Genomic DNA, 10377 nt, shown 5'->3' on the forward strand with positions numbered 1-10377 from the left:
CCCTAAGCAGAAATGCGATAAAAAAGTAATTTTGGAGCTCCGCTTTTAGGCTTGGCTAAATATATATATATATTAGTCACTTTACATGGCGGTATTCCCTTGATGATTAACGCACGATACTAGACACTTAAAAAACATGGATATCACAGGTTTCAGAAGTTTCAGTAACAATGCAATACATGTAAGGTTAACGCAGTATTATGATGAAGGTGGTACTGTTTTAGCTGATGAGGCCGATAATGTGTTGCTCTACCCTTTGGAAACATTGAACTACGTATACCTCTTGCAGTCTTTAATCAATATTGCCATGCTACCAAAAACATTTAAATATGATTGAAGGTTAAATGCAAGACCATCATTTCTCGATCGTTTGGTATCCGAGGTACCATCCGAGAAGTTGATCGCTGAAAGCCATGTCCAAGACAATTACTTCCTTGGTTATCGTGTCTGTTGTTCTCTGTCTTGCTTTTCGTAGAACCTTCGCTTTCTCTGAAGAAACAAAATTGGAGCTAAAAGATGAAGGTGTATCCACTACCAGTAAGCAAATAAATGATTGGACCGAAGACGAAGATGAAAAAGAGGTGGATGGAGATATCTCGGATGAAACAGCATCGGAGGTGAAAGATGAATCAGGACATCTCCTCGAAGATGAGGAGGATGCTGACACGGAAGGTATGTCATAAGTTGAACCCCGCCCCCCCCCCCCCCCCCAAAAAAAGAAATTAATTGGATAAAAGTCTGAAAAGTAAGGATTTGTTTGTGGGTTCCGCAAAATATGAAACTGTTGTCAATGAGGTCCGATACTCTGCCGTTGGTGCAGGCCACGAAACCCTGAAACATTTCCGTGTGACACGAGTTAGTGAGCCTTGGCTACTAAAGGATAAAATCCCTTCTAGTACTTTAGTTCTTTCTTTACATATTTGCATGTCGACTTTTCCTTGTAAGTACCTATCACTGGAGCTATTTCTTTTACCATCCATTACCGATTTGATCACCTGAAAAGCAACCGAAAAATTGTGTGCCATAACAAGATAACAACTCGTGATCTCTTGATAAAAGTATATAGCCATGGCCACAAACAGAGAGAAGGTTAACTGAGTTAAGAAATAAGCGATGATAAGGTAATGGTTTAGTTGCATTCAAGCAAGGAGTTTTGCCATCGTTTTAGATTTTTCCAATTCTTATTCCATGGTAAATAAATTTGCCCTTTCCGCTCTTTCTATAATTTGAAGTCGTCATCTATAGATGATAGCGTTTGTTTTAGCAAACAGGATCACTGTAGATTGGCAGACAAAGAAACCAGGGAACAAGCCTTTAATTATTTAGTTATTTTGTTCTGCTTCTTAAATTAGAAACTTCATTTCAAGCATAATGCAGTCCTTGCGGAAACATTTTAGGGGTGCGTCTGTTAACAATGAAATTAAGTTTTAATTTGACAAACTTATCTACGTGTACTTTTAATAACTTGAAATAAGACGTGCTTTAGACGTAGATCGCGACTCAGTGATCAAACGCATAAAAATTTCTGTATTGCAATATTGCAGCCAGACAAGACACACTGGAAAGGGAGGATCCTCGCCGTCGACGAAGGGGTTCTAAGCGCCGACAGCGACGGTCTTCTAGGCGTGGAGGTCGACTAAGGTCCAAGCGCCAACGACGACGGTCATCTAGGCGTGGACGTCGACCAAGGTCCAAGCGTTGACGGCGACGGACATCTAGGCGTGCACGTCGACCAGGGTCCAAGCGCCGACGGCGACCGGCATCCCGGCGTCGACGAAGGAATAATGGGTACAGAACATGCAATGGAATACGGTACGACCCTGCCTCCCTGCAGTGCTGCGAGAATAACATAGTACTGAAGAGAGGCAAGTGCTGTGGCGGAGAGTCATATGATCCTGACAAGTTGCTCTGCTGCGAGAAAAACTTGCGACGCAAACCGCGTGATTCCTACCGCTGCTGCCGAGCCGTCACTTTTGATTCCAGATTCAAACGGTGCTGCTGGAGGAGTGGTGAAATAAGACCAAGAGATCAGTGGAGACCCTGGTGCTAAAACACACCCTGTGGTACCCTTTTCGACTCGCCATTTGCAAAGTTACGTCTGGTGGTCTATAACTAGCTAATAAGACCGTTAAAGACATAATCAAAGAGAGCTTTTAAATTTAATTTGCTATCATAATTTTTAATGTAAAGGTTAAGGTAATGGCAAATAAAAACTGAAAATTTAATTTTGACAAAGCGGTGTTCCATTGCGAAAAATATGAAAACTTTTACTTCGTTCCAGAATAGTAGCAGAAGGCGAGCGCGCGCAGAGCCCCATTGATAAGAGATTTTGCTAAAACCATGAATGGAAAAAAATTTGGTTTGGGTTAACTTCAAATCACAGCTTATATAGTTGTGTATCACCGTTCTGTCATTCCTTTCCTTCCTACCCTTAATTTCATGTTTTCCTTGTCATTTCTCCTGTGTTGCCTTTAAAGAAGCTCAAAAACGTTCTTGATTATTTTAGTCCTCTCAAAAACCTTTCCTTATTCTTGTATCTTTGATATTATAGCGCAGTCTGCCTTCTTACTTAGCAGTTAAAGTAATTCTTTCTTTTTGTCATCCTGGCCCGCCTACATTAGTTTTGCTACCTGCGGCGCTCAGAAAATTGTACATGTAAATTTATACAAACACTCAAAAAAGCTGCCTTTTGTTACTAGAGATTCAAAATCGTCATACAAGTCTTCAGATTCTGGGGTGTTATGACGTCACTGTCCAGCCGTCCGTCCGTACGTATGTACGTACGTATGTCCCCCCCCCCTTTATGTAAACCAATGTGAAATGCCACAATCAATTTAACCCTGTGCTTGCAACCCCCCTGTTTTCGGTAGGAATTGAAATGGCCAACTTCTTTTGGGAAAACAAGCGAAAATTTTTGAAGAAAACTAATTCTTGTATTCGTTGAATACAATTGCCCTTTGCAATTCCGAAAATTTCCATCCTTGTTAATTTATCCTCGCATATTCCACCTCTAATAAGAATAAGAATCCGACATTTTTTTTGTAGCGCTTAATTATGGAAAATTTCACTGGAGGGCAAACACTTCTCGCTTGTTTACGAAAGTACTGAATTCTCGAGTTTATAAATGGTCGTTACTTCTCGACCTCTAGTGGTATTCGTCTGAAAATTTACATTTCTGGAATTCCATTTCTGGAATTCATCCAGCTTTAGCGGCAAGTTAATGACCAACTGTTGCAAAAGGCCTATCGGCGACTAAAAGTTGTTTCCTTTTTACCTTTTGAAGGAAACATCTTCTCTACCGGGTTCAAATGTATTGTCGGTCGATTCTCAAAGAAAAACAGGTTTTGCTCTCGTTATTTCAATGCTACTGTATCTTCACGGCAATCAGCATCGATCCAATAGTCATCGGTTTCTTCAACGCTAACATGTTCTGCCAGAAACAGCAGAATCTGTTAGCACTGAATAAACGAATGACCTCTTCCATGTGGTACCTTTTTGTGATAGCTGTTTAGTATAATAGAATCCATAAGATAATCAGGGACGGCAAGCTGTGTTCTCTTGTAAAGGAAGAGCACTGAGCTATGTTTGTCTCAACGTAGAAAGGTAGCTATTGCAAACGATTAAATCACTGAGCGGCACAGAAGAAGTCTGCAGCTCCGCATCGAGTATTGCTCTAGCTGCTCTTTTCTGGAAACGAAACGTCCTTTGAGATAATTCTTAGAGCACGACGTTTACCAAACAACACTGGCATGAGAAAAACCGGTTTGATCAGGCAATATAAAATTATTTGCTCTAAAGGTAACTAAACAACACTTAATTTATTCAGAACACTAAGTTTTTTTGCGACAGCTTTTTAATATGGTCTGAGAAGGAAAGAGCATTATCGATGTCTAAATCGAGTAACCGTGGTGGAATTTTTTTGCTGTCGAGCGTTTTTAAAAGTGTCTTATTCTCTGACAGTAAATATATATCATCTCAAGTTATCTTTAAAAAAATCTTAATAAAAATAGACACAGGGAAAGTTGTTTTCGGATGGCATATTTTACTTCTGCGTCTAAAAAGCTTTTTTATTACCAGCCAAATATAAATAACATATTTGCATCCAAAAAATAATGTCGGTCCCACAACTGATGATCTAGGGCAATGCCTTGGCTACTGAGAGCACAAGGGAGGAAAGAAGGCTCTATCTTGGTTATACAGTACATACGTTAAAAAGAGTAATCATAATACCAAGAAACGAAAAACAAAGAAAAAAACAACAACAAAAAAAAGGAGTAAAAAAGCTTAATTACAATATATATCAACTGACCATATGGCAAAAGTAGATTATTAGCCTTATAATTTAATATTTTACACCTGACCTATAATGGTCCGAGTCTCTTGTGCAGCAAAAAAACTTTTTTCTTTGGTATTTAACACTCTAACTTTAAATCGTAAAAGGGGTTTTGATACGACATATCAAGCGATAATCCCAGTCAAAGAGTTCATAATTTAGATTATGTTCCTTTTCTATAATAAATTACTTAGTCATCAAATAACTGATAACCATTGGCTAATACACTTCAAATGGCTATCATATGATTTACCACAGTGTATATCATACAGCTGAATAAAGAAACCGTGTAGAGCTCTTGCTTTGCCTGTATCGTATTGTAAACCACGTCCTACCACGCCCTAAGTCAACGAAGTTATTCCGACTAATTAGTCAATATGCTATCGTTTGTATTTTGGACGAGAGATGAATAATGAATGACCTTCCTAATATCAGCTATTCAAGATATTTTCTTTGATAGAGAACAAGTTTCATTTTTCTATTAGGGTTTTCCGATTTAGCGGAAGTTCTGCGGAGGTGGAACTTGCCAAATTCAACTGAATTCAATTTCTCGGATTTCTTTATGTGAAATTCGTTTAACGGATACTAATAAGTAACTTTCACTTCACGAAACAAACTGCAGCGCACAAATATATTTTATTCTTGCAAAATTAATAAAAATTTCGATTCACCAACAAATTCAGGATTTAAGCAAGCGTTTTTTGTGGCTAGCTCGTTAGAGTTGGGGGCTAAAGAAGACGAGTAATCAATGGACGGACAAGCTCAATGGGGTTTTAAGGACTGTTTCAATACATTTTTTTGGAGGCCATACCGATATTTTTTCAATCGCATTAAAAGTGATTTTATCCTTGTCCAGTCACTATCAAATTTTCACCACTAACTAACTGTGAACTTAAGTTTAAATCTAGTTTGAGGTGAAATCGATATCACCATGACAACAAAAATAATAATGAATCGACAAATGAAATAATAAAAATAATAATGAATCGACAAAATTCTTTTTTGACCTCATAACATAAATACTTGTGACAAATCGGTGAAACAGAACCTGTTCTTCATGAATTTTTTTCAAAAATTTCTTACATTCACTCTTCTCACTTTTGTTCTCACTCAAATCTGCCCCTCTTCTTCCCCACTGTTATAACGAATATTGTAATAAACAACATTCCCATTTGTATTTGTCGTTGTTTGACATATAGGTGGCAATCTCCTTGCTTCTCGCTAGTTTGCCTGGTATCCGCCCTCCTTCAAAGAGTGAGAAATATGTCTATTGTTGAGAGTGTGAAAAATTACAAGGTATTTGTTTTGCTTCGAACAAACAACATTCCCATTGGTTTTAGCACGTAAGGTAAGGACGTCCTTTTGACGCATCTTTTTCTTGATAAAAATGTCTCATACTTTTACAACATGGAGTATGATTGGGTCAGCGTAATTAAACCATTTTGAATGTGAAATTCTAAGATACTAGGGGAGACAGATGCTTGTTATAAACATGTTTTGCTGACTGGCTAAAAGGACAGATTTGTGTTGGTTGTTCTCCCAAGAAATAGGAATGTCCAAAGAAAACTTCCTACCTCCTCCCCCAATATATCTTTTAAATGCCTACTCCATTATCGTTTCCTCGATTTATTTGGCTTCTTGTTTAGTAAATGTGACTCAAGATCAAACGCCTAGTGTTCTTCCACCACCAGTGTTTCTGGTCTTCAGCGTTAATGCCTTGTTTCTTCTTCTTATTGCTCTTTCCGCTCCCGAAGCACACAATACTTATACTCCCCTAGTTAGGGTCTTGTTTCCGTATTTTCATGGAAAGAGGTCAAGAGGAAGAGACGTGTGGCAAGCTTTACAGCTCAACCCTGTAATATTTTGGTACATGACGGGCGAGACACCAGAAACTTTGGAAGAAGTCGTTGAAAAAATATACAGAGAGGTAACATTACCGAGACACTTGCCTCGAACGCCGCGAACGGACAGGAGACGACGCTGCATTCTCGATGTGCCCAACAGAGTGCTACTTGTGTTTATTTGGCTTCGCCAATACTTAAAGCTCCACGTTCTTGCATATGTATTCGACATTTCTAAAAGCACCGTAGCCGAGGAGATTTACCACGTTGTCCCTATTCTATTTACAAATTACAATCGTTACATAAAATGGCACTCGATTCGGCAATGGAACCAATTCTTAGACACATTCCCAAGCTTTCCAAACGCCGTGGGTATGATTGACGGAACTATTCACCGGATTCGCCGTCCTTCGGGACCAATTCAAGCTGAATTTTACCGCGGAGATAAACGATGCCACTTTATTTCATCGCAGATAGTTGTGGACGCTGATGGCCTTATCGTCCTTCTCGTTACAGGGTATAGTTGTATTAGTCCTTGAACTGTTCTGTTTTTGTCACATAGGTGACTTATCGCCACTTTTTTGTACCTTTCAGGTTTCCAGGGCACATGAATGATGCCCAATGTTACCGGAGTCTTCCTAGGATTGGACGTGGCAGAGCTAGAGGTTTACCCGTAGAGCACGGCTTCTTGCCGACGGAGGTTACGCTGCGAGGGTGCCTCTGATAGTTCCCAGACGGATTGCGCGAAATAGAAGACAGTTGCAGGCAAATAGGGCTCTCCGCTCATTGAGAATTCAAATTGAACACTCAATTGGATTTCAGAAAGTCTATGCATCTCTCAATTCAATATTTAGGCACAAGCGTTCTTTTTTGCCTTTTGTCGTTTGTACTTGTGGTTTCCTATCAAACAGGAGAAAATTAATCATACACCGGCTAAGGCGCCTGTAGAACAGACTGTAGAATGCGCAGGAAGTTTTCATCCAGGTAGTGAACATGTATCACATCTGGGTTAAAAGAATGTTAGCTTTTAATGATTGTACTTGTACGAAAATAAACACATTCACTGACAAAAACTTCATAGTCTCTGTTATCAACCGAACGAGTATTCGATAATCACAAACTTGCTGTTGCGCGAGAAAAATATTCAGGATAGATAATAAACATTCATTCGGTGTTAATTTAAGTGCTATAAGGTGAGAGTGCTCATGACTTCATCGTAATCGGCGAGTTTCTATAGTACATGGTAATGACTCTTCGATTAGTCAATTTTCGCTATTCGGAAAAATAGATCTAACTTCCGCGAACTTCCGCTAAATCGGAAAACCCTATTTGTCACATCCCTTCAAATAAAGGACTTACTATTAAAGAGATAAAAGATTCGATCTAACCTTAAACGAAACGCACACAACAGTCTGTAAAAATAATACATCACTCTACAATTCTATTATTTGTTACATTTTTAGTTATCTTACTTCCTTCTCTTGAATACTCAAAAGCTCTTGACCAAACAAACTTTCAGTATTTACCTTTTCCTAGCTGACTTTTCTTGATGTTAGAAGTTTTCATTGATCATTCATCTGAAACAACTTGCCAAGAAAGACGATTAAAACTGAACAAAAGAAAATCCGAAAAAATGGTCTTAAGTCTAAATTTTTGTGCATATATTCAAAGTTTATAAGGGTATAAGAGGTCTTGTCAACATGTTTTTGTAGAGTATACCTATTCGAGATATTTTATCGTGCATGGAAGTTAAAGTAAGAAAATTTAACATTGCTGAAAGAAACTTGTCTTATTAGATAATAACACTGTTCAATGTTATTAGAAATTGGCAAAATTAGTTTTACATTTGCTCTCTTTTGAACTGAGTAACAGTAACTTACGAGTGGAAAATCAGGGGGATTTTAACACACTTGTATTTTTATTTTAAGATTTATGGTAAAAACTAGCTAATATCGGCTTTATGAGATATTTCGTTTAGTAATACAGGAGTTATATAACAGTTATATTGTTATACCTGCTTGTGTCAGCTATTTGAAAAACAATTTAGTTATTAATTTATAAAGGACTGCGCGAAAGAATACTACACTGATCCACGAATCGTTCTTTGAATGTTTTAAATGGATCTGGTTTTCCCATCGTGTTATTGTTTGCACATGAATGTTATTGATATTACAAAAATAAATGTCCATCTGGCCATAATTTGGAAAGAAATTAAATAAGTACCTCACCTTCAAATAAGTGCCTCGTCTCTCAGTGTCTCAGTGAATCTAAAATAAGCGTCCTGGTCTCTAATATTCGAGGATTTACGGTATTGCACAGCAAACTACTAAAAGATTTGCACCACTCAAAGAATCTCAGTGATGCCAAAACGAGTTTCAGTAATTTTAGTTTCAGAAATGTTTAAAAATAGCCAGATATAATATATAATATATAATATATATATATATAAGAAAATACTGAACGAGTAGGTCTTGTACGGGCGTCGGCATGATTAATATTGCCATACTCAAGAGGTATGACTCAAGAGGTAATAGAAGCAGTTTAAAAAACATTGAAAATGGGCACAAAACACTAATCTCTATTAGGCGCCCAAGAATGCTATTCTTTAAATCTTGTATCGCTGTTCTTTGCTTTTTTTTATCTGGCCATCTGGCCCGAAGAAACATTTGCATTGGAACTTAGAGATGACGCTGAATCTGCTGGTAAAGAGCCAAGGATTGAAAGGGCTGAAGACAAGAGCAGTAACTTGAAAGATGGAGACGAGATCGATGGTGATTTTGCTAAAGACAGTGCAATGAATATTAACGACATTGCAGATGATGCCACCATGCACACTTGTCTTGACAAATAAAATATGGTAGGAAAGGTGTAATTTCACATGGTAAGCCTACGAGAAGCTTAAGACATTTCCCTGATCCATAACAGCTACTGTCATTTGTCGTTTAAAGTAATCTACACGTTTATTTTTTCGACATCAGTTTGCCAACATGTTTGCTAACTGTTTATATTGCGACATTGACAAGCGCCAACTTGTACTTGCCCATCCCACGACCGAAAATGTTTGCTTCCGGTTTAAAGGCGCCGTCTTCAAATTGTGATAAATGCAGATGCTGTGTAATCCTCATAGAGTTACTTAGATTTTCAGCAATACAAGATTTCTTTTGTATGAAAATTCGAGCCAATTTCGAAACGAGTCGAAGAGACTATACCTCTTTGTCGTGATATAAATAAACTCTTGATTGATTGCGGAAACGCTGAATATCAGTTGTCAGCAAACTATCCAGCGAGCCAAGTTCACAGCTCTAATCGTAAGGTGCAGAGTAGCAAGATACACCACTTTTAGTAATTTTGATAATCTACCCCGTAAACCAGGAATTAAAAACTAGTATGATCACTGCTATATGGAAAAGAAAAAAAAAAAAAAAAACCAAAGGAACTTCCGCACACACCTGTCATGTTCCGGAAGATCTACAGGGACTGATTTGCAGATAGCAAAATAATTTCCGACATCGGTCTTGGTAAGGGTAATTAAAACCTAAATCGTCTCGTATCGCGATAAAGTTTGTTTTTTCGTATATTTCTATATATTTACCTTAACACGTTTTACTTAGATTACACGTGTATGTGATCTTGTATTTATTGCTCTAGCTTTTTTGCTCCTCTTTCTTATTGTTTCTATGTAAACATTTTAGCGCTCTCACTTTGGCAACTCATTCGAGTCAGTTTTTCGAAGACATTCACAATTATACAGCTGTTTCAAAAAATGTTGTCCAAAAAAGCGTAAAAGCGTTCGCAACAATGCCGAAAGGTAGTCTGGCAAATCCCCAATCATTTCAAATCATTTCCACATCATCGGCCCATCATCTCAAGTCTTCGATGTATGGTCGAGGCATTATGGATTCTGAGCTTTTATTGAAATTCATTGGGTATTTTCCAGACTACCTTTCGGCATTGTCGCGTACGCTTTTACGCTTTTTTTGGTCAACCTTTGTCGAAACAGCTGTATATATATGAACGTGCCAACTTATTATCAACACTGAACTTGAAAATGACCGTCGAACGGTCAAGACGCCCGGGTCGAGACGTCGCTCGTTCCTAGCGTTTATCTTTATAGTTAAACCTTTCTCAAAGAAAAACCGAAGAACATATTGATTAACAAACAACAAAGAAATATTGCACGACTCGGGGCATTGAATAATCTAA

The 10377-nt window shown here is 38.0% G+C and overlaps 1 protein-coding gene across 1 annotated transcript; it reads left to right on the forward strand.

Moving 5' to 3' along the window:
• The first annotated feature begins 364 nt into the window (after window positions 1-364).
• Window positions 365-2149, forward strand: LOC146453969 (uncharacterized). Its single transcript, XM_085096097.1, has 2 exons — window positions 365-672; window positions 1545-2149. Exons 1-2 carry the CDS (start codon window positions 414-416, stop codon window positions 1700-1702), a joined length of 417 nt encoding a protein of 138 aa, XP_084952223.1. The 5' UTR covers window positions 365-413; the 3' UTR covers window positions 1703-2149.
• Window positions 2150-10377: the final 8228 nt, after the last annotated feature.

The sequence above is a fragment of the Pavona decussata genome, unplaced genomic scaffold (genome assembly GCF_977016875.1).
Source record: "Pavona decussata unplaced genomic scaffold, jaPavDecu1.1 SCAFFOLD_321, whole genome shotgun sequence".
NCBI classification, from domain to species: Eukaryota; Metazoa; Cnidaria; class Anthozoa; order Scleractinia; family Agariciidae; genus Pavona; species Pavona decussata.